Below are 25,973 nucleotides of genomic sequence, written 5' to 3'. Positions count from 1 at the left end.
ACCACAGCATCCCATTAAAACACTTGTGGTATGGTGCTGTAATGTATGTGTGTATGAGAGAGAGGGCAGAGCTGGGTCTGGACTATGCAATTTCATAGGGCCCCACAAGCCACCAGGGGCCCCCAAAGCTGAAAGTTTAGCTTCATCAGCCACATTTTATTGTTGTTTCAATTTACTTCAGGGTAAACTTCATAGACTGTAAAAAAAAAAAAAAAAAAAAAAACAATGGAAAAAGCATTCAGTCACATGAGGTTTCTGAGGAGGAGTTTTGAAGCCTCTTTTTCATTGTACGGGGTGGAGCCTTGTTGCCCATGAGGCTGAAAGAAACATGCCCAATATGTCAATCGAAGTTAGCGGGGGCTACCAGCTCCTTCAGCCGATCCCCGCTGAAACAGCTGCAGAGCTGCTGGCAGACGATTACAGCAGAATTAATTTCCCATGTTGACTCAATGGTGAAATAAAAAATTCACCGCTGCATAAGTTGATCGTTTGGCTAAGCGTGCTAGGATAAGAATTATGGCTGAAGAAGTGATAAAGGCTACCCATTGGCTGAACCGGCTGTCATTTGAACTATATTTTATTCTGTATACAGTATAAACTGCCCTGGCTTGGTACAAAAAAAATTCACTCCCCCTCACAATTGTCATAGGTGTGAAATCCAATAATTGAGACCAATACAGTTTTTTGAACCAGACTGTAATTACATTAATTTCTGCTCTATAGTTGGACATCTTAACACAGGAGTCAGTGGGGATTGACCTACTTTTGCAGTCAGTCTTTAGTGGTCAGTTAGGGAACTGCAACGAAGTTGGATGGTTGGCTCTTGGCTGCACCCAGGTTACTGTGGAAGTTGTTTTGCCTCCAACTAGGACCCACCCAGAAAAAAAAATATCAAGTTGGACATTTAAATATGAGTCAACGGCAATTGACTGGCTCTTGCATCCAGCCTTCAGCGGCCAGTTAAGGGACTGCAACAAACCTTAGTTCCACATGAGCCTCGGTGTGGAACTAAGATGGTTGGTCACGATGAGCCATGTGCATGACTCTTGGATGGATTGAGGAAAAAGAAGAAAAAGAAAAATAGCTGCAGGTGTAATCAATGTGAATGTGCTCCCCAGAGATGATGCTCTGTGTGTGTGTGTATGTGTGTGTATGTGTGTGTATGTGTTTTGTCAGGTGAGGTGAGCAGCAGGCATCAGCAGCATTTCAGTCCAGTCAGCAGTGCTCTTGCCAACCGCTGGACGGCCAGACTCATGAATAGATCAGTATTTTGTTTGTGCGTGTGTTTGTGGGGGTGTGCAGATGTGTGTCTATGTGTTTATGATACATACCCTTCTTTAGCCCATCTGCATTCTGGTGGTAGAAGAGCCGTTCCTCCTCTGATCACAGTGCAGTCTAGTGGGTCTGTGTGTGTGTGTGTGTGTGTGTGTGTGTGTGTGTGTGTGTGTGTGTGTGTGTGTGTGTGTGTGTGTGTGTGTGTGTGTGTGTGTGTGTGTGTGTGTGTGTGTGTGTGTGTGATGGGGAGTTGGGTGATTCTCATGACCTTGTGATCAAGCAGATACAACATCTAACCTTGGAATTATGCAGCCTTTGTTTAAGTACATTTTGGAAGAAGAACTACACATGATCTGATCCCATTTTGGACCTTAAAATAATACAACTACAACCTCATATGAGCAACATCATATTATATGTTACCCTGTGCCATTATTTGTTTAATAAAAACAGAGTCCAAATGAAAAAAAAAACGGTTTACATCCTCATTAACGCCACAGGATCACAAGGTATGTGGCAGCCACGTGCAAGAGGGTTCACACGGAACTCAAGAGCTATCTCTAAAAACTCTACTGGCCCCAGTTATTACATGAAATGTTACATTTCTTGACAGTAAAATCAGAAAAATACTCTGTGAGCATACCTTGTTTAAAGGGGTTTCCAGGAGGAAGCATCCTCTTTCTAAAACAAACATGGCAGCAGGGCTTGGGTTCACAAAGTTCCACTTAACAAAACCGAGACTTCTGGAACATTCTCCTCTGGACAGATGAGCCCAAAGGGAAGATGCTTGCTTCTATACCCGCTTTATCCTTTGCAGGGTAATTTCTAGGGCTGGGGATTGATTCAAATGTCAAGAATCTGTTAGGGTTTGCCTCTGACCCCAAGTGCACGACACCAGACAGAGTTCAAGTTCAGCCAAAAACACAGCGTACTTTATTGTACAAATTAAGGGAGCGGAAAAATCCGATAACAAAAACTGCCTCCTTAAATGGCAGGGAACAAACAAAGAAAAAACTTCTTAACAGGTACTCCACAAAAAAAGAAAACAACGCAAAAACTCTCAACAGGTAATCCACTACAATACTTTGAAAACTCAAGGAAATAGCAACCATAATCCCTAGACATAACAAGATGAACTCGCGATGAGCTACTGGCAGTCCCGCTATTTAACTCCTCATAACAAATGAACTAACGAGCTGCAGCTGAGTGTTCAGACCGCTGTCCGCCGATTCCGATATCGATTTGTGTTAGTGTTATTAAAACCGTTTTTTGAGCTGTTGCATAAATTATATGACTGTGTAGTTATGCAACATATTAATACTAGTATTATATTGAGATTCAACAGCAAGTATTGGCAGCTGATGATGCTGTAAGGACCAATCAGCTCCCAGAATGCTGATAGAACTGCTTTCAGAAACATCGTGTGGGTCAGAATTACCAAACAGATCCAGGGTAGCAAACAGAGACGTATGAAATTGGTTTTTAGCATTTTATGCAAATGTAACCGCAAGACAGTATATAAAGCAAAGAAATATAGACAATGTATGCAATTATAACTGAAAACTTACATTTTTTCATACCTTTAAACATATTTAAAGGCAAAAACATGCTCGTGTCCATTCCTTTTTTGGGCATAAACAAAAGAATACCAAAAGTTGTAATGTAATGATGAAAACAAATCGATCTTTAGACATATGAATCGATTTTTAGGAATTAATACATCAAAATCGATTTAGAATTGGAAAATCGAGCTTTTCAACACAGTCCTAGTAATTACAGCTATCCATCCATTCCATCCATTATCTATACAGCTATCTATACAGCTAATTGCAGCTAATTACAGGCGAGAGGCAGGGTTCCACCCTGGACAGGTCGCCATTCCATCACAGGCCACATATAGAGACAGACAACCAGACACACTCACACCTACGGGCAATTTATAAGCACCAATTAACCTACTATGCATGTTTTTGGACTGTGGGAGGAAGCCGGAGTACCCGGAGGGAACACACGCAAGCACAGGGAGAACATGAAAACTCCACACAGAAAGCCCCTGCCGGGCCTGGGAGTCAAACCGGGAACCTTCTTGCTGTGAAGCAACAGTGATAAGCATGATTTTCATTAAATGAGCTACTGTATTATGTCATGCATAGGTGTGTTTTTGTAACATTCAACAGTTTTGTGTTGCTATGCTGTGTGTCAAACACAAAACTCTTGACAATCAATTGAGCAGCTCTGCACATTGTCCAGTCGGATTTTCAGGTTGTCTGGTGGATTCTGCTGCCCACTGTGGTGTGAAATACAACATTCTGCTGTTTGTTTGATCGTTTGCTTTGTTTCTAATGCAGCCAAACACACTATTAAGTACAAGTCTGTCTGCGGGGAAAGACCTGCTTTGATCACTTTGTAGATTGCTAAAGAGAACAAGCGTCAACCTCCCAGCCCATTTGATAGAATCATTTTCAACAACAAAGGAAAGCTTTGATCAAAAATCCTCGACATCCAGTGCTTCAGCTTCTCACTTTGCTGCGGTGATTTTGAAGTGTACTCCAGGGTTTGTACATATACTCTTGACATCACTTGTATCTGTATGTACAAGTACCCGTTGCAGTAGTGTAAGAACTACTACTGTAAATGTCACGGCGACTGTCATGTATTATAATCAAGGCATCATCAGCGCAGGGTTGCTCACAGTGAAACGATCCACAGTTAGTGTTCTCGCCGCAGAGCCCCAGATAGACAAATTCAGAAATTAGAGTGAAAACTGTATTGAACCTGATGGCTTGGCAGAATGTGAAAAGTAACCAAACCCGGAGAGAGTTTGCTGTGATCGCGGTCCCGGAATATTGATGAATTGTACTTTGAGCAGCAAAGATAACATTTCCTCTTTGAAAGGACACAGGTTCGGATGCCATTCTGTCTCAGTAATTAAACTATAATCCTACAAAAACAATCACTAGATCAGGCGAAAGCAGCTCAACTCAGTAGGCTGTAAGGATTTTCTCTCCTATGAAGAAGTGCCTGGAAGAAAAAAAAGATACAGCTGCAGTAAAGTTTAGCGGCAACGACTTGCTGCAAAGATAAAGCTACAGCAGAGATAAATGCTGCTGATCTTATTGCTGTGGTGATGCATTAGGGGTTTCATCGACAAACACTTTTATCAAAAGCAATCGAACGTTTTCTCCACTGCAGTCACATTTGTTTGGACAGTGATGATGTGCTGCTTCTACACTCTGTGGCTGTGGTGCAGCAGAGTCAGATGACACGTCTTCATCACATGACATGTCTTCATCACATGATGAACCTGCTGACATTTCAGGTGTTTCCTATAGATGCGATTTTAGACTTTTACTGACCTTGCTGGTAAAATGGAGTAACATTAACTTTTGTTGCTGTAAACCATAATATGCCTGTGTGGGTGATTTTTTTTAAATTAATTTATTCTTTTATTCAGCAACGTAAAAATACGCCAGGTTTGCACTCTGGAAAGTTACATTTGGGCCTGTCAGATGTAAAACAGAGAAATGAGCATCTATTTACAGTGAGTGATTTAAGCTGAGCTATAGTTTTTGTAAAAGTAAAGGAAGTGCTAATATGCTGCAGTACAAATATTAAAGAAGAGAAGAGTCCAGTTTATAGTCAAACTTGAGGAATGCTGTCGGTTCTGTTCTGGGTATGGAACACTGCAATTTTTTACCCTGGGAAGGGTCCTTAAGTAGCATGAGCATTTGCAGAACCACACCACATGTGTTCTGTGAACCTGGAAGAGGTATTTTACTGTGTCCCTCACGGTATGTTCTGGGAGGTGACCAAAAGCATGGTTTACTGGGACTGTTGTTGCAGGATATCCAGTTGCTCTACAAATGGAGTGAGAGTGTGGCCCGCATTGCCCGAAGTAAGTCAGATTCGTTTCTCCTGAGAGTGAAACTCCATCAGGGCTGCAGTTAATAACCAATTATCTTCATAACTTTTATGCACCCAATTTCTAAGTGAAGCTAGGACGCAGAGAGGTCTGGTTTGGTAGCCTCAGAATTCTGCTTTTTGTGATCATGTTGGCTTCTTCAAGTCCCAATCTTCAGCCTGCACTGGGGCGGTTTGCAGCCGAGTGTGAAGCACCAGGGATGAGAATCAACACCTCCAAATCTGAGACCATGGCTTTCTGTCAGAAAGAATAGAAAGCCCACTTTGGATTTTGAATGAGGTGCTGCCTCAAGTGGAGCTTGTACCACAACCCCAAGAAACGTGAGTTGTTGTCTTCTTGAGTGAGGAAGTACCGGAGCAGGACTGGGGAGGCGCCTGTAGTAATACAGACTCTAACGGTCTGTTGTGGCGAAGAGAGAGAGAGAGAGATGATCCAGCAAGGCTCTTTATCTATGTTCCTAGGTTCACCTTTGGTCCTGAACTGTGGGTAGTGACTGAAAGAAGGAGATTGTGGATACAAGTGACTGAAATCTGTCTCATATGTAGAATGGCTAGATCCTCTCTTAGAGAGAGGGCAAAAATGTCCACCATTTGGGATGGTGTTGGCCAAGTCATTGCTCTTCCACAGAGCCAGTTGAGGGGGTTTAGGCATCTGGATAGGGTGCTTTCAGGATTTCTTCCTGTTTCGGACCTGTCCAACTGGGAGGAGGCCTTGGGGGAGACTCACTGAAAGGATTATATATCTCAGCTGGCCTGTAAATGCCTGGGTATTCCCTCACGGGAACTAGTGGAGGTGGTGTTGACTTTCTATGCTTAAGCTTTTGCCCACCCGATCCAATCATGGAATTGCAGAAGTTCATGGCATTACATGGTTCATGGTGACAAAGGTGTTGTGCTCAGTTTTAAATGTCTGGTAAAGTTAGGGTGCTTTCAGACCTGTGGCCTGTTTGTTTTGTTCCGATGCAGGAGCTAAATCAATACAGTTGTTTCGTTTTTCGTTTGTGGCGTTTGTGTTCACAAGGCAACCGTCTGTAGTGGTTCAAAGCTGTTAACAAATGCCATGCGCGAACCAACTGTTCTCTCATTGTTCTGAAATGAACGAGTTTCCTCTTCCTTACCCCGGGAAAAACAACAATTATGGAGCATCGAACCACAGTTATGAGTGAGTTGTGTCGGTTGCTGTTTCGGCCGAGACCACCTCTCCTAGATCTCGGCTCGCTTGTTTTGTCCCGCATCTGAGCGCGATTGCTATGTTCACATATACCAAACGAACCGATCTTTAGGGGGGAACAACTGCTCCAAACGGGACAGGTGTGAAAGCACCCTTACTTACACATATAGTCCACTCTGTCTGTGTTATGCATCACATGTTTTTTCTTCAAGTAGAGCTGGGTCTGGGTTCTTGTGAGTGAAGTGATTTGAACAAAAAACCCTGCAGCAAGAGGTGAACGACCTAAGATCATTTACAGTTCCTCCAAACGTAAAAGAGGTGAAACTTCCTCCAATAATTACAAGAACTAGAAAAAGTTCCCTAGCTCTAAAGCAGCTGTAAGTATTGACACATAGATAAATATATATTGTCTGTCTTTTTTATAAAATTTGTTGAAACATTGCTAAGTACAGAATAAAAATGTTCTGCTCCTGTAACATTTTTTATATTGATCCTAAAGCCCGTCGGGTGCTGTGAGAGCAATGTTTTCTGACATCAATACTCCAAAAACACCTCCGTCAAACACATGCTGTTTATCAGAGCTATTCATCAACCTGTTCAGAAAAATGTTTTTCCTTGCCTCTTCATTTCTTTCAATCTATTTTATCTCTGGCTGATAACAATCAAGTCTGCAAAGCCTGGCATTTTTTTCAGTATGAGAGAGTCAGTCTTCTCTTCTTGTGATCTCTGTCTCTCCAGCATCATTCTTAGTTCAGTTATCAAATATTAATCAAAGAAGGTCGAGGAGCAGTTAATAAGCTGTCCTTTCATTGATCTTCCTCCTCCTGTGGTATCCCCTGCAGATGGAGTTATTTTTCCAACAAGCATTTGTCATTTAAATAGTGTTTCTAATGCAGTTTTTTTGTTTATTTATATATTTTTTTTACTTACAAACTGCCCCTATTTTACCATATCTTCCTCTGCAATCTATTAAAGTTAGCACAATGTCTACATCTACATGGCATTGACCAACATATGGAAATCTGCGGTACTTTAAAATTCAAACCAGATGTGTTTAAGTGCAAAATAAATTCAAATTCAGGTCAATGAGTACATTTTATTTGCGCTAACAGTGGCAGATTCTTCTTCCTGTCTAATTTGGTGAAGCCCTGCAAGATCATTAATAATTCTCAATGGGCTTCAGGTTGGAGTTGGTGATGTCTTGGTCTAATTCAATGATTTATTCATATTTTTTACCCTCTGAATTCTCTAAAGAGGAATAGAGATGTCCAAGTATTCATCACATAGACCCTGCTACACGAGTAGCGAAGTCTGTGCTACAAAAAGACTTAGAAGTGAGTAAAGCAATTATTTGTAATAAAAAAAGAAGGTGCTATACTTGAATTGCGGTATACCGTAGTGCTTTGTGTCCATGTGTCTGTTGAAAGCTTAGCTCCCCTTTACTCAGTGGGATTCCTTTCTTTACTATGATGTCTTGCTCTCTCACTTCATGTAGCTTGAATGAGGAGTCCCCTGATGACATTCTATAGATATCTGTCAGCCTTCAGAGATGAAACGTGTCAAGCAACGTGTTTGAAGTGTCTTTGAGTTGTTCATTCATGACTTACTGGCCACTGACTGCCCTTTGATTTGCTCCTGCCAGTTAGGCTTAAAGTCATAGGGTGAAAGTGACTTAACTGATTATAATTAATGGTATGTCATTAATAGCAACAATGAATCATCGGGATCAATACAACTTTAAAAAAAGAAGGTTTATATGTTTCTTTTCAACCATGGAAACTAGCAAGGCTGTGGAGCTGGAGAGAGCCAAACCCCCATATACCTCAAAGTAAAGGGGGTCAACAACATGAGGCTCTATCCTAAAAATTTTGTACAGATATTCCCAGTCACTTAGAGAGTAGATACCATCGACAGCAATCCTCTGACTTTGATGACAGGACATCCCACAGTTTGATAAATCCATTTTCAGGTTGAGGTTGTCACTGGTTTTTGTTTTCAGCACCATCAGCAATACCAAATCAATGCAATTTCGTTTTTTTTTAGCTTTCCAAGCAAACGTGGTCAAATTTAATACCATTATTGTTATCTAAATCTTTGAATTAATGTCACTAAACAGTGTATTTTAAACTCTGTTTATTTCCCAAACATAACTGAGCTCTTGTGGCTCTTGTGCCTAAACCTAACAGAGCAATTGTGCTCCCTCAAACAAAAACAGCGAATTAACTTCAAAAGTTGATTCCGATATTTAGTTTTCACAGAGAATACATTGCGTTGACTTGACAACAATCATGTGAGTTTAATCGCTGCAGGTCTAAAAGTTTGACAAAGATGTCCTCACTGTGAGGGTGTCACATATTGCTTTTTTATCAGCACTTATAAGCAATTCAATGTAGAAAAATACCTTTTTTTCTAGTGTATTTAACTTGCCAGCTAAACCAGGTGAAACTTGATTTCCTCTTTATTGAGCAAAGGTCTGAATAAATGCAATAAAGCAGTTTATTTTAAACTTGAACAAATCCTTTCCTGAACTTAATCATGTCAGTAAATTGCGTCGTCTAATACCGAGAGGACAAAAAAGGGAAAGTAAACAACAGAATGTAAAACGAGGACGTACAAAAATTGCTTGACATGTTAAAAAAGAGCACAGAATGGTGTTTGCTGAGTTTGCTGCTATGACAGGGCAGCTACACCTACATCTTGTTTATATCTCAGAAACCACATTGTCTTTGACAGCAGTGAGACATCACCATGCAGCTACAATCTTAAGTGTATACATATAAACCGAATATATACAAGTACGGGGCTCGTTTATAAGCCTTTTTCGCATGCAGGTCTGATGCTGGGAGGATATAGTGTTTAAAACACTCAGATGGAATAACTTCCGTTCATCCTTGCAAATAGATCCAAGCCAGAAATAGCTAACTTCTGCCAGCTGAACAGATGTACCTCCCTGCCTTGATTTCCCAACTGCACCCTCAGAACCCATTTCAGATTGAATAGCAGCTTGTGGAGACAATCACACAGCCCTTTTCTGAAGAGGACCTCTTACACACAAGCGTAGAAGGTCTAATCAGTGCATCATGGGACCACCTCACACCCAGGTGATTTACATTTGCTCAAGTAGATATAATCCTGAGCTGTGTCGACTGCTATGCATAACTGTGTGTATAAAATGTGCCAATGCTACATATTTAAACAAAAACAGTGAGGCACTCATGTGTTTACATGGGAAGTTTAATTCCTCTTTAATTCAGAATTACAATTAAATCCGATTTAAAATGTTCAAAAATGACCATGTAAACACCTAATTCCGAATGAAAATGGCCATTCCGAATTAAACTTAATTCCGAAGTAAGTGGCTGGTTTATTCCGATTTTAAATCCGAATAGAATAATTCTGCGATCATGTATACACTCATTCCGCTTTAAATTAATTCCGGTCTTTCTGCTCATGCTCGTCCTCTTGCCCGTCTGTCGCCATGACCCTTCTATTACGCACTGGCCTTGTTTTCGAAACAAAGTTTCAAGATGGCAGCACGTAGTAAACGGTGGTCAAAAGCAGAGACAATTTATTTAATAAATAGCTTGGAGGACCTGGAAATAATGAAAAGAACAGATGGCAGGAAACATAAAAATTGTGAGCTTTTCAAAGTTGTAGCGGCTAAGCGGCTAAGTTTGTTTTCTTCCGGTAGACGTAAATATGTAAAGACGTCCACCCCCCTACTTATTTATTAAGTTTATTTGTGTCAGGGACAATGTACAAAATGACATCAGTCTCAGAGATGAGAAAAGATGCTTTGTACCAGATTTAGCTTACTAGCTACTTTCCATCCGTAGTCCCTATCCAATCAGAACCTTCCCAACCCCCAGACCTTAAGCGGATGTGGATAAAGCCGATCAAATGTGTTTTCCATGTTAACCTCAATTCGGAATTACTATTTCCATCTAAACTCGAAGGAAAATAGTTTAATTCTGAATTACATAATTCGGAATAATTAATTCCAAATTAAAAAACATCATGTAACCGTGACCACTGTGGTCAGAGAGTACGTGTCAACATGTGTGGTCATCATGCAGTATTACTCCTTTAATATAACATACCCAATCATCATCGTAGGAAAACCACAAGCCACATTACTTCAAAAATCATACACAATGCAAAGTTCATTCAAACACAATTCAGACACAAATTGTGTACAGAACTCCACAGCTGTGGTGAAATCCATCAATACAAATCAGCATGAGATGGTAGGAAAATAGATGATAGCATTTGCAGTAAAGGATACATTCAAATCCACACAAGGAAAACATTTCATCACTCTTTATGAAAGTTGATTACATTTAGGTACTCACCACATGGAGACAATCATTCCTGCTATATTTAGGAAGTATTTACCTGTATGGATGGGTAGGAGATGTTTTGCTGAAGCACTTTTTGCTATATTACTTGACATTCTCACACAATCTTTACACACAAAAAATCCCCCGTGGAAGCAACAGAGCTCTGAAAACACCATCCACTCATTGCATGCTACCCAATTTATTTATTTATTTATTTTCAAACGATAAAAATGCATAAAACAGGTCTGTGTGCTTTGGAGGTGCGGCTTCGGAGTCAGGTTGGAAGACTTGTACTCTTAAATTGTGTTGTGTGACGAAAATATCACTGACTCACTGGTTTTTCCAACATTTCATACACAATTTTTAAAGCGGTAGACATTTTTTCATAGAGAAGTTGTTTTCGTCTCATAATCTTTATTCAGTTGGAGGTGTAAAAATATTGAAACTTCTGAATCTGCTCCTTTTGTTGAGGTTCTGATGCATTCCTGCCAGACGGACTGCAACATGGATGGTTATTGGATGGTTTACAGCCAGGTTACGATGATCTTTGATTTTGATGTGTTCGCTTCAATCTGCTGTCCTAACAATCCCACTATGACACGACCATGATCATTTCTAAGTGAAGTTGAACAATATAAAACCTTTCCTGACTGGAAGTAAGTAAGTAAGTAAGTAAGTAAATTTTATTTGTACAGCGTCCTTCACAGACCATGGTCACAGAGCGCTTCACAGTTACAATAAAAACACAGTTAAAAGATACATACAAATTTAAGTTTAAAAGGCCAAGACAACACATTGACGATCATAACAGCCCCAAGACAATTAGGCAAAAGCCTGCACAAATAAAAAGGTCTTAAGTTGCCTTTTGAAGGAGTCAACAGACTCCATGGAATGCAGAGAGAGCGGAAGATCGTTCCAAAGCCTGGGAGCAACGGCCTGGAAGGATCGGTCTCCTCTGGTCCGGAAACGAGTACGAGGAACCATCAGTTCCTCGTACTCCAAGTCTTGCAGTGTTAAATCTATCACACTTTTAGCTTTGATTGCATCTTCTCCCTCTGAATCTATTCTCTTTTCATTTGTTTGTGTTTTATAGTCTCTTTGATTACATCAAATTCTCCTGATACAACTAAACTGGCTGAGAGGAAGATATTTCTCCATGATGAGAGGATTAAATTACCCCCCACGTTAAAAGAAACATTCATCAGTTCTTTTCCCATATAGGTCTGTCAGGTTTATACTGCACATTATGATTATTGTACACCACATTTCACAAATATCCTTTTTCAAACTAATTCCATGGATATTTTCATCTTCTTATTGTTCTCCTTAATTGGTCATTTCTCATCTTTGCCTTCTCCCTGTCAGTCCCTGCATTCATTCTCTCGCTCTCATCTTCTCCAAGAGTTTTTCCTCCTCAGGACTTCATTAAAACTTGATGGAGATGAGTGAAACCAATAATCTTCAAGCTTCGTGATCAGCCCACCATGAAATCAATAGTATTCTTAGAAGGAAAGGAGCACGCACAAACAGAGAACCTTGGTCGGAGAAGCTTTGGTCTATTAATTATTAAACAGCACGTCTCCAAGGAGGAAGGGAGGAGTTGTGGTGATGCGGTGTCTGAGACAATTAGCATCTCCTGTTCACCTGCCAAGCTCCAGCCGTGGCTCCGCTCTGACTTTTACCCTTCACGACGAGCCACTCCTGCTGACAGTAACACACTTCAGGAGTGTTATCTGCCTTTGTGAACGCTAACCATGACATGACACATCGGTGCCTGTCACACATCCGGAGAGGACCATCTTACCTCTGTGAAATACTGCTTACAGCTAGTTCCAAAATGACCTCCTGCTTCACGGGGGTTGTCCGTCACCGGTTGCAGTGAAGCTCTTCTGGGATGAGATGACTCTTGAGTAATATTGTCTCAGAATGAATTGCCAGTCATGAGTTTCTGATTGATATGCACTTTTAACTGTGCAGTAAAACAACTCCCTCTTCTCGCTTTTGCAAACATTTTCTAAACTCTCTCTTCCCACATTTGATAACCTTAAATGGGATATTTAAACTACACAGCTGAAAATGACTAGATTTATGAAACCCTAGATAGCTTCAAAATGTCAGAAAGGTGAATGCAAGTACAAAATGAATGCTTGTACATAAATTATATTGTACAAAATAGAACAGTTAGTGCATCAGAGGCGATGCAGTGATCCACTGCATCACTCAGAATGTTTTTACCTCGTTCTATGTTCTTATGACACTTTATAAAGGTATTTGGTAAAATGCTTTAGTCATTGCTCATTCTCCCTTTAAAGTCTGTTTACAGTTATTTCTGACTTGCTTGTGCGTTTGTTTATTAGACTTATTTTGAAATTAGAATTTAAAAAAAAAAAAGTCAGTGGTGCAGTTTATTCGTAAATTGCGTCCTTTTTTCAGATGATCACAAACAAGCACTGACATTAAACAGCTCATCAGACTTTGCGACAGTATTGTAATGGCAAATCAGATTGCAGAAAATAAGGAGCTGGAAAACCATTTTGGACATACTTTTTTCCATTTTTTTTTTATCCCCAATTTTTTCCTATTATATCACCCAGTGCTCCTACCTAAGCTGCATGTTTTTGTGAGGGTAGCTCACATTGCTACCCAAGGGGACACGGGGAGAACATGCAAACTCCACACAGAAAGGCCCTTTCACCAAACCCACCCAGGGTGTGGGCACTGAAGTCATGGGGGAACTAACACGCACTTCAGCGCCCACAGCGTCCCCGGCAGGGATTGAACCCAGGACCTTCTTGCTGTGATATGGCTGCACTATCTGCTGCGCCACCGTGCCCTCATACTTTTTCCATTCCAAAAAAAAAAAACATCAAAAAAGAGGATGATATTTGACTTTTTACAGTTTGCAGCTGATGAGGATGGGGTGCTTCAGTCCAAGCCTTCACCCTGGTGATGGTTTTCTTTTGTTCTCTCCAAGTTTGAGTCTGAGTTACCCAGACCGTACATTCAATTTCTTTGATAACAACAATGTCATCATCATCATTTATTTTAACTCACGACCATGATCACATGGTATGGAGCACAAGTACACAAACATTTGTACATTTATAGCAAGTGGCAGGCTGTACATGTTCAACTAATATACTCAATTTGGCAAAAAATAAAAATCATTTAAACAGAGGAAGGACATTCTTCAAAAAGGCTGAACGACCTAATAAAAGGAAGATCATACAATCAAACGGTGAGGACCAAACTGGGTATTTAGACCATTTGAGTCAAACATTTCCTCATTCTTCAGCAGGAAATTGACTTGAATGAACTTGACATGTTTTCCATGTTTGAGCTCTAATCACTTTCAGATATTACTCATGATACTATCTGAATATAAAATGGATGTAAAATTGGTCCCTGCTCCGCTCCTTAATAAAGTGGATGGTTTATGAATAAAGAGTATTTCTTCAGTGTTTATTGTGGTGTGTTTTCAGAACGGATATAAAGTGGTTATTAAAGACAAACTGCATTCAATTGCTGTTGCTAGCTGGTTAGTTTTAGAAGTGTACATGGGCACAAATGATGACTAAAGTAAAGAGGTCAGAATGAGTTCCCGTCTCTATCACCCCCTCGATGCATATGCAGTAATAAACATTCACACATTGAAATTCAGCAGGCAGGCAGTCACCAATATGCATTCTTCATCACAGACAGGAACTTTGAGATGAAAGAGTGAAGAGATGAATTCAAAGAAAGACAGGAATTAGCAACAGATGGCAAAAGATAGAAGCTGCCAAAACTTTTCCATGTAGCTCCTCCTGTTTTTACTTTCTCCGTGACAAGTGAGGCGACAGAAGATGGAGGTAGGAAAACACAACGGATAAAAATAATTCAAAAGGTTTTTCTGTCGCACATGTTTGATTTCCTGTTTTAACTCTCTACCTCTCAACTGTGACGTTACGTGACAGCTGATTTAGGTTAGCTAGACACATGTCAACCAGTCTGCTGATTTATTTATTGATCCCTTCTCTCTCCTCCATCTGCAGTGACGTCTCTCCTCTCACATGTCATCAGTGGCTGCTCTGTAATCGCTGCACATGCACCTGTACGGGATGTTGACTATTTCTTCACAGTAGAAAGTCCGCGTTGTAACCTGGTTCATGGACCATGTAACATGGTGCCAAAAGTTTCCATTTCTTACTCTTATGTCAATAAAATTTTTGCAGAAAACCCTGAAAGGCTGCTGTTAAAATTCAGAGGACCCAGGGTTGTGCAAAGGTAATATGTTGCAAGCGAAATACAAGAGCTTGTGCTTTGGTGTGAGACTACAATGTAAGATGCTGCACAACAACAGGTCTAAACTTTCACCTGAATTAAAAAAAATGTAAAAAAATGCACAGTGTGGTCAGCCAGTTCCAGTATTCAGAGATTAAAAATTAAAGTAGGCCTACCATCCACACTGTTATAAGCCTCAGGTCCAAAGGTGGGGCTCTGTGATTGAATGGGGTTGTATCAGTAGCTAAAAAAGATAATCTTTTCTGAGTTTTGACTTCTAAACATCATATATGTCTGTTTCATATTGTTTTTTATGAAACAAAGACAGCAGGACCATTCTCTTCTTAGACAGTTTTTTTTTAAAAATTCTATCAGTCCCAGTAGAGGAACATATCAGAGCCGACCCGGGGGCCGGGGCATATGACCGGGCCCTTTACAGCCTGGAGCCTCTCGTCTCATGCCGGGCTACTATACCAACAATTTACCACAAACTCACATTTTCTTGCTGACAGTGTGTGTCTGTGGTTGTTCTAACTGTAGCTACCTGTAAACCTGCTCCCTGACCATGATGCAGCTTTTGGCGGCCCGGGCCCGGGGATGAAGCGCTGCTAACAACGTCAGGTTCATCTCCCACAGGAGGAGGATTAGGGCCAACAAAATATGCGTCTAGCTTGGGCAATTTGGCTTTTGTCTTGCTCCCTTTTTTCTTGTTTTGCATTTTATCGTTCCACTTTTGTGTTTTAACTCCCGCTCATGTTTAGGCTGTAGGATTACTGTGGTCTGTTGACAAGTGATCGATGATGACGTTGATAGACGGATGTTGATGACGAACGATTTTACCCAAAAGACATTTGGAGATTCACTTGCTATTTTTTTTTTTTTTATGTTAACTGTGAGTGTGAAAATCTAAGCACAACATATTATGCAATGCTTTATACCTAATATGAACCAAGTGGGCCCCCCCAGCCCCCCCTGAAGCCCCGCCCCTGATCAGTCCGACATTTGCAACTTTTAACAAAGAGGCTTGTGATTATTAACCCTTCTTCCCAGATTGCTTTGTGTTAGATATGTTGTGATGTGTTATGTATGTGTTTTGTTGAGATTTTTTGTCTGTCTGTGTTTTTCAGTGTTGAGCCCATGCCCTGTCGCTGCAGCTTCACCCAGAAGGTGCCACTCCATCTATAAAGGCTTTGCTCAGTGTCTCATGGCTCTGGGCGACAGTCTGACGGACAGCGCACGCAAGGATGAGGACATGCACGAGATACACTCCATCTGCAGGTCATTCTCTGCAATCACACACTTCTGCAGAAGTTAATTACAGACATAAATACTCTCGGTTTAATCGGGGAGTCTGTGGACTCCTCTGTATTCTCACCCAACAAGCAGTTTAGTGCGTATTAATGACCATCTTGCTACTTTTGGAGGGATGGCTATGAAAAAACCAAGAAATGGGAGCTCTTTGGGAAAAGAAGTTTATGCTACCTGAGCTTGGAATTAAGTGTGCAAAGAAAAGTTTTCGAGCATGCACTTAAACATCACCACAGATCAAAGTCTTGGTTCTCTAATCCCCTAATACTCACAGCCTCTTTATATGCAGTTAATATTGTCTGTTTCAAATAACTGTGAATATTTAGACATTGTGACAGAGTTGATGTACAAATTAGCAAAAACCTACAGTAAAGAGGTTTACGGTTATTTTAAAGAGAACAAGGAGGTGTAGATGGCTTGTGTGTAATCACAGTGGCTCTTATCAGACATTTACTGCTTGCTCTAAATTAGACTCTTCAGTGTTATTACCTATCAGACATAAGCCACTATATCCTCTGATTTAATACTCCTTAAGTTCAGACACTCGAAGGAGTGAGGTACATTTTTTTTATGGAATACCATCCGATAAATGCTGACTTTTATTTCGTATATGCATAAAGAAAAAAATTAAATATAATACGATTAAAGTTCCTGATCCCATTTCCCAGTTTAAAAGATCAATATCTTCAGAAAGTTGTGAAGTGAACAAACTTCCACCAGCAGACAAACATTGATCTTCTTAGCTCGACACGTGCAGAGAGGTATTACATGTGACATGAACTTCTTAATTGCCTCGGACCTTAAAATTAGGGGTGTCCAATTAGCGTGTTAGTTGTGATTAATTAATTACAGGCCTACTTAGCAAGTTATGTTTTTTAATCGCTTACTTACAGCATTATAAGGCGCACCTTCAATAAATGGCCTATTTTAGAACCCTCTTCATATATAAGGCGCATCGTATTATAAGGAACAAGGAATACACAGTAAGATACAGTACCATAGTAGCTGGGTTTGAGTTGCCTATTTACCTGATAGTAGGCTATAATATAGGCTATTATGCCACTAATCCATTCTGAATGATTAATTTGACTGTTTCAGAGAGGGGCTGTGTCTAAAGAAATCTCATTTTCCGGGGATCGGGCCTCCCCTGACCGGGGGGTGCACGGGCGGGCGCGGCAGCGGGGTGGCACCATTCCCAGGTGTCTATGTCTTATGTTGTCAGTATGAATGGGGGGATGTTGGACCGTTTCCCCCTCCGTCTGGGGGCTCCGGCGGCGCCGGGGGCGCCCGTGGAGGTACGGTGGGGCCCTGGCCCGGCTCGGAGGGCCGGCCCCCGTCCACTGGATGGCCGGTGGGGGGACGCGGGTGTCTTATCAGGGCCGGCTTTGCTGGTCCTGCTTCCTGGCTTCGGCCTCCGCTCCCCCTCCTTCCCCCCCTACACGATTCATACGCACATAGGCGAGGGGCGGGGGGTCCGGGTCGTGGGGGGCATTGTACCGCGTGGCCCGGCACTCCCCGCCTCACGGTTTTAACAGCAAAGTAGACACTGCACATTCAACACTTAATAAATACATTTGACAATGAAACGTAGTTCGGGAGGGGGGGGTCGGTGTCAAATCGATACTTGGCTCTCCCCCTCCCTGTTTTTATGGCATTAATCACATGCACTCAACACCAGGGGCGGGAGGGGGTCCCACATCACCCGCGTTCCCTCGCCGGCCTGGGATGGGTGGGTCAGGATACCCGGGCCTGGCGGGGCTCACCGTGCAGCTTGGGGTGCCTTAATGGCTTTTTTCCCCCTTACATTACTTTTACTTTTATACTTTAAGTAGTTTTGAAAACAGTACTTTTATACTTTTACTTGAGTAAAAAACTTGAGTTGATACTTCAACTTCTACAGGAGTATTTTTAAACTCTAGTATCTATACTTCTACCTGAGTAATGAATGTGAATACTTTTGACACCTCTGCTGTACAGTGCAACCACTCCGACAGTGTATCATAAAACGGGAGATAACCATATATTTTGCTTGTGCCCTCACTGCCCTGGGCCTTTTACAGGTTGTGGGCCCCTGGGCAATTGCCCAGTTGCCTATATGGTCAATCCGGCCTTGTTGTCACTTTGTGGCCGTGCTTAGCAGACGCTGGTAGGCTCCCATTGTAGCTGCAAAGGGGTGGTTGAGTAGCAGAGAAGAGAAGAGAAAAGAAGTGAAAATGGTCCAGTGAACGAGGAATTTATATTTCTAAAACGCCCCGATTGTGATCTGCCACAATAATGTAATGAAACACCTCAAGCTGAGAGCTTTTCTCAGCAACTTTTAGGTGAGATTAAAAAAAGAGATGAATTAGATTAATTCATTACAGATCTTAATTAATTAATTAATCGCTCAATCTTTTTAATCGCTTTACAGCACTACTTAAAATATTTCTCAAAAGGCTCCAAGGACTCTGAATCGCAGTTTACAGCTGAATGGGACGTCAGAGGGAACATGACCTTTAATCGTAAAATGTGAAGAATTCTCCTTGAACCCAGAAAGGACATGGTTGATCCAGAAAAAAAACTAAAAAGCAAAAAATAGTTTCAATTTCCGCACAGTTGTTCCCACTATTCTTTATTTTTCTGCCTTGAAACTGTTTCTACAGCAAAACCAGCAAGACTTTGAAATATTAAACTTTACAAAACATTCATATAACATTCTGCCACAGGTGGTTTATGTTTGAGCAGAGCTTTCTGTTTCATAGGCAAAGTTGGTTGATCGTTTTAATTTTGAGTTTTTCTGTCTAAATGTCATTTAAACATTTAAAGTTAGATTGTTTCCTGTCACCACCAGAGTTGGTCGAGCTCAACAGAGTCGCTGGAGGTGAAATACTGTACCTAAGTGACAAAAGAAACGGTGTGACCGGCCTGTGGTCGGTGGCTAATGGGATCGCTAACTATGACCGACTTTGCAAGGACTTGTTGTCAAATGATGTTATTAATTCAGGCCTGAAAACCCAGCGGGAGAACGACTAGTGTTGGATGATTGTAGACGGGGCAGATGTGAAACTTCAATGACATGTAAAGCCTGGTTTATGCCTCTACAGCACACTGACGAAACATGACATGGACCTTCCCAAAGATCAAAGCCCATATTTCAGAGAGGAGGAGGAGAATCTCTGATCTAAAGATGGGCAGATGTTCACCAATCTGCAACAAACTGCATCTAAAAAGTGTGAAATCATTTCAGGAAAATGTTCCTCAACGTAAAATTGTGAAGTCTTTAAAGATCCAACCTTCTATAGTGTATGATATCATCAAATGATTTAGAGAATCAGGAGTAATCCCTGCACGCTTGGGAACAGGCTTAAGGTCAAAACTGGATGTTGGTGATGTTTGGGTCCTGATGTGGCAGAACATTAAAAACAGGCATGTTTCTGGAAACCACTTCCTGGGCTCAGGAACACTTCCATACATCACCGTCTGTGAACACGGACCATTGTACAATCCACAAATGCTGCTTGCCGCTCTATTACGCAAAGAAGAAGCCATACGTGAACATGATCCAGAAACGCCACCATCTTCTCTGAAACAAAGCTCATTGAAAGTGATCTGAGGCTAAATGGAAAACTGTTTTGTGGTAATAATAAATGTATTAACGGATAGCCCCTTGAGATTAATCGTTTTCGAGGGGGTCCAACATAAAACATACAACACAGTACAAGACAGTCACATACAACATACATAATACATAATACATAATACATAATACATAAGGCTCTCACACACAAACCCACCCACACACCAGTTCCCAAGACCTACCACACCTGAAGAGCACAAGTAAACACTGCATATAACACAGTTAAAGGTATTGTGACATCATTTTTAACATGCTTTTAACACTATTAAAAGTCTTGGCCAACATCCCTCAAATGTGTCTAAAAGAGTGTAACAAGAAAAACTTCACTCTAGTACTCCATTCCTGGCTTTTTATTAGTGTTTTTTTGCGCCGTGAAAAACGGGTCCTTTTTCCCCCTTTCCTGTCAATAGGCCCTTTCACACAGCCAATTCGAGGCGGGAACGTTGCGCCTTTAAGCCGCCTCGCTGTTCTGTGTGAAAGTCACGGAGGCGGAATGGGGGGGCCAAGTGGCCCCACCAATAAGCCGGCAGCGGAGGTAGTCACAGAGCCGTCACAGAGACGAAACGGGGTCTGTGTGAATGACACAGCCGGCATGCCGGGGCCAGCCGGGGCCAGCCGGGGCCAGCGCTGACGCTGTCGTCACGCCTCTGATTGCGGAACGCCGGCATGCTGTGTGAATTTACAGACGGGAGCGGCGTTATGCCGGCGTTGTATGGTTCTGTGTGAACCAACAAAGGCGGCGTATTGGCAGGACTTCTTTACACCAATATTGCGGAATCTCTGTGTGAAAGGGGCTAATCATTGCGCCGCTCCTCCTCCAAACCTCCTCCAACCAACCGCTACAAACTTCTGCCGTCTTCACACACACGCGCGCACACCAAACCACAAACACCGACACACAGCCCAGACAGGGCGACTACAGCCCGGAGATGAAGTCCAACCGGGACCAAAGGACCGGGACCGCAGCTCCCCGCGAGCAATACGCTCACAGCGGCGTCGGAGAGTTTTTAAGCCGGGAGCGACAGGCGAAGCATGCACGGAAAAGCAGGAGGGCGAAGCAGACAGTCCACAGCAAACGATCATAAAAATAAAGGCATGCAAGCAGCAGTGTCTCCTCATCTTAAGTCCAGTCAGTGGCCGCGGGTCTTCTTAGCAGTTTTCCTCCGGTGATTAGAACAAAAGAGGGATCTAAACAGCTCCGTGTTAAGCCGGATTTATGGTTCCGCGTTAAATCGACGCAGAGCCTACGCTGTAGGGTTCAGCGTATGTAGCGCGTCCCGCGTAACCCTACGCCGTAGGGTCTGCGTCGGTGTAACGCGGAACCATAAATCAGCCTTTATGGTGCGCTGGAGAGGAGAGGAGGCAGGGATCTGGGTGGAGGGGGCGGTGATTTTGCGGGCCCTGACGTCACGGCCCGCCACCAAACCAGGTGCGCCGTTTTTGCACAGTTATGCGGAAAATCCCAGAAAGCACACAATACACTGAATGTTAAAAGTTCGTTGTTTTTTGGGTGTAATTGATGTCAAGACACCCAACAAAACACAAAAAATCAAGAAAAATTTGTTTTTCATGTCACAATACCTTTAAACAACAAGATCAACAATATTAATAATAGTCATTGTCATCATTATTATTGTACAATATATGAAAAAATACATACATTATATATTAAAAAAATAAAATGAGAAGGCAATACCACTAAAGGCAATTACATGGTTTATTGAGATAATTTTATTGGAGAATAGTGAGTTTTTAAAGAGATGTAAGGAATTAAGTTTTCTTATATTGATGTGTAGGTTGTTCCAATCTGATGGGGCTTTGAATTTAAAAGCACGTCTGCCAATTTCATTAAATGTCAAAGGAACGAAAAGGAAGGGTTGCTGAGTGTTTCTGAGAGAATATGAGGATGTATATGGAATCAAATATTGTTTTGAGTAAGATTGTTAACTAAAGTGGATACATTTGAATATGAGTTGGAGCCAGTGGTATTATCTTCTTGAGCTGACGGGTAACCAGTTTAATGATTGATACATGGAGCAGTGGTGAGATCGGTATTGTGGTAAGATGAATCAAAATGTTAAATTATTTTTGGAAAACATGACCGCTATGTCCTGCAGACTGCAGTGGAGTGGGACCATCCAGCTTGTCCTCAGAGCATCAGAGCTTGTCATCAGAGCCTGCATCTCTTCTGGAACAGTGTCGTGTTAATAAGGTTTTACAGCAGCAAATGCTTCCATGCAGACAACGTCCTTGCATATTTCAGCAGGACAAAGCTCAACCACAAAAAGTCCAGCAACAAAGGCCCATGACCATTAAGCAGCCAGAATCCTGCGTCACACAAGCCTGGGACAGCATTCCTCTCCTAAAACACTCGTATCTGGTTTCCTCACTTCCTAGATGTTTATAGGCTGTTGTTAAAAGAAGAGGGCTGCTACAAAATAGTCACCATTACCCTGTTACAACTAATAATACATTTATTTATAATGCACTTTACATTCCTGAGAATCTTAAAGTGCTACAGTTTGATAATTAAAAAGGAAACAGAAATAATAAAATCCAGATAAGAGATAAAAGCGATAAAAAGTCAAGACATGGGTAAAAAGAGAATAAAACAATTAAAAACAGCAACTAGGGGAAAAAACAACAGCATTGTTTAGTGGTAAAATGATTTGCTAAAAAGAAAGGTTTTTATTCCTCTTTTAACTATTTTCAGATGTGCTGCCGTCAAATTCAAAATGAGCTCATATTTTGCATTTATTGTCTCAGTATCAACATCCTGATTTGTTGCTTGTTTTATTCTGAATAAAATATGGGTTTATGAGATCTTCAAATCATTGCATTCGTTTTTTAATTTACATTTTACACGGCAGCCAACTTTTCTGGAATTGGGGTTGTAATTATAATTAGAACCACTGCATATTCTTTTCTACCAGTACATCTTTTCAGCTCCCAACCTGGTTATGCTGATTAAACATGTGCTTCCCTTCTTTTTGTTCTCCGGCCTCTTCACCTCTTTACATCCTCTGCCCATCCATCACTCAGCGCTCGATCCCCATGCCATCTCCGCTCACCTCTCTATTTATACATAACTTCGTCATCCATCTTCCAGAAGAGTCATCTGAACCAGAGGAGAAGAAATATTAATATGGGAGCAGAGTCTCGGAATAGGATTACTGATATGAAAGCTCTGTTTCTGTCAGCTGAAGTTTTCACAGAACTAAAAGAAGCAGAATGAACTCCCATAATCACCATAGCTGAGTGTTAACAGAAGCTGTCCCGGCTATTTACAGATGTCAAAGCTGCTGCTACATCCTTATAAAGCTGCTTCTTCGTGTAACTGACAGGTTAAGGCTGTATTTAATGAACCGAAGTAGGAATAGTGGCCAGCATTCTTCTCTCACTACATTATAAATGAGGCACAGCATGCTAAGAGCACTTGTGAAACAACAAACGTTCCATACAGTACAACTTACACATGTTACAGTGTTCACAGCGAGGAGATGTCGCTCTTCTCGTGATGCGTTGCTCAGAGAAACACACTCCAGGGAGAACCTTCCCTTCCTGCAAATCTCACTTTTACTGGGACCTACACAGCATTACATTGTGGTCCTGGAGGAAAACCTAATGGAGATATCCTGACTATATCCCCCAGTGACAAAGTGTGTATGTCTGAGTCTCAAGTGTATGTTTCAGGTGTCTTGATGATATTTTTTCTTCAGCTTTACTACAGCAGTAAGACGTCTGGTACAAATGTAATTGTCCTTCATTCACTCTGATTGGAATGGATTTATGACGACGGTGTAGAACAGCCTGCTATCATTCATATATTTAATTCAAACTGAAGCTGTAATATGTCAGCATCTGTGGAGTGAAATGTGTGTCAGTTTTTGTACAAACTTTCATGATCCCCAGAGGACGGACCTAAGTTTTCCTTTTAGCACCACCATAAAGGTTCTCTATGTACTATGAGGGAAGCATTGTAGCTGTTAGTGGACTGACTGGAGTACAAAAGGATGCATCGTGGTGATAGATTATCCTGGTGATGCTCTTCCTTCTGAGCTGCCATGCAATTGGGATTTTTGATTTTCTTTTTTATAGTATAAGGGAATGCTACCAATGAGCACCTCTGCCCTGTCTGACAATCCCAGCTTCCCCAAAGAACACACTAATTTGTCACGGACAGGATATTCCTTTTAGTGGTGATCTAAAATATATATATTGTCCTTTTAGGTAGTGGTGATCTAAATCATATATATTTTCCTTTTAAATAGTGGTGATCTAAAATATATTATCTTCACATTTACTGTGTATTTAGTGCTCATTTTAACGTTTACATACACCACTGTTCTTGTAAAATCCAGGGTTGCTGGAAGTGTTGGGAATTATATCACAATAAAACTAGCAAATCTGTACCCAAAATGTACATGTATATCCAGTCAGAAGACAATGTACGGCTGGCTGGGCCATGGCCAGGCATCTGACTAGCAACAGAAAAGACACACATACTGTTAAACTTACACAGATGTTCCTGGAAACACTGACAAGCTACTGACTAACTCTGAGCAAGACTTTCTTTAAAGATGGCACTCTAAAAATACGACTGCACGTGTACTGACATTGGCCCGGTTTCCCAGATCAGTTAAGTAGTTCTTAACAGCGAAAGACTTCTTTCAAACCATCTTAAGGAGCCTGTGAAAGAACTACTTAACTGTTAAGAACTACTTAACTGATCTGGGAAACCGGGCCATTACAGTCACATTTGTTAGTATTCAAACTAACAGGAAAGACTGAATGATACACTAAGGGAACTTTATAATAATCCAACATGCTCAGGAGTAAAATAGGGAAGACACAAATTAAAATAAAAAGTAACAGTGGGACATATATAGAAAGATAATTCACAAATGTAACAGTGCGAGAGCCTTTGGAGTGCTAAGTAACAGGACAAGGCTGCAAGACTATTTCCATATTTCTGGAAAAAAAACAAAACAAAAACAACAACAACTCAATAACAATCACATTCATTTTGGCCAGTACTTTTCTGTTCTTATCAGTTTTTAAGTGAAACAGAAAGAGCTTAAATTTCACAAAGATTGTTGCTGAGAAGACTGAGCCCCATAAAACAGGTCTATTTAAGAATAAAAAGTCCCATAAAGCTTAGTTTATTTTACATTTTTGAAAGAATTGCACTAGTTGCATAAATATATCATTTTAAGTTATATTTTAATTAGCTACAGTAGTCACGGTGTTGGAGGATCTTGTTGCGTTGTAAAGATCCAGACTTTACTGTTACAAACTATTTATTGAACAGCCAGTTAAAAATGAAATTTTCATGGCTGAATATAAAACAAAATAATTAATAAATAAAACAATAAAAACAAAATAAAAACAATAAATAATAATTCCTTTACGGAGAATCAGTGGCAAAGTTTGCACCCAGCCTCAGAACATTGGATTTTTCTGAGTTTTTAGTAAAACAGCTCTAATGGCACTTTTCCACCAGCACCTACTCAGCTCTACTCATCTCAGCTCGATTCAACTCAACTCGGCCTGGTTTCTTTTCCATAAAAATTCAGCTCCTGGAGCAGAAGTACGAGGGTTGGAGTGAAGCTGCTGTGACGTATTTGATTGTGTGATCTAAACAAAGAAGACAACACTAAAGATGTAGAACATGGAGGAGATGATAAATGTGCTGCTGGGTCTGTGGCTCGTGTTTGATATCAAGTTAAAAAATGAGAGTGAGAGAAGCTTCAAGCGGCGACGCTTTTACATTTTTTTTAGTTTGTCTCTGCACTGCTGAAAAGTCCTTTGGGAGCCGTGAGCAGCTATGAAGTGACAGAGCTACTGGTACTGGCTACTTGCCTGTTGAATAAAATGAACAAGAAATGAAAGAGTCGCTCTTTTGCTGATGTCCACATCCTGACTCAGACGTCTGACTCCAACCCCCCGACCAATCGGTGGCCTGTAATGTGATGACGTCAGATGCAGCCGACTCAGCCGCTTAGAACCTCGGCAGAATAGTTACAGAAAAGGTATCTACTTGGCACGTTAGACCTCTAGTGGAAAAGCACCAAACCGA

General features: G+C 41.2%; 1 protein-coding gene across 1 annotated transcript in view; it reads left to right on the top strand.

Moving 5' to 3' along the window:
• Positions 1-25,973, top strand: part of nrn1la (neuritin 1-like a) — a 118,489-nt gene that overhangs the window by 59,722 nt on the left and 32,794 nt on the right. The window contains exon 2 of the mRNA XM_061722502.1: positions 16,098-16,248. Within this exon, the coding sequence (XP_061578486.1) occupies positions 16,098-16,248 (151 nt within the window). The remainder of the gene's footprint in view (positions 1-16,097; positions 16,249-25,973) is intronic.

This window comes from Cololabis saira, chromosome 5 (genome assembly GCF_033807715.1).
Source record: "Cololabis saira isolate AMF1-May2022 chromosome 5, fColSai1.1, whole genome shotgun sequence".
In the NCBI taxonomy this organism is placed as follows: domain Eukaryota; kingdom Metazoa; phylum Chordata; class Actinopteri; order Beloniformes; family Belonidae; genus Cololabis; species Cololabis saira.
This window is presented reverse-complemented; position numbering and strand designations above follow the sequence as displayed.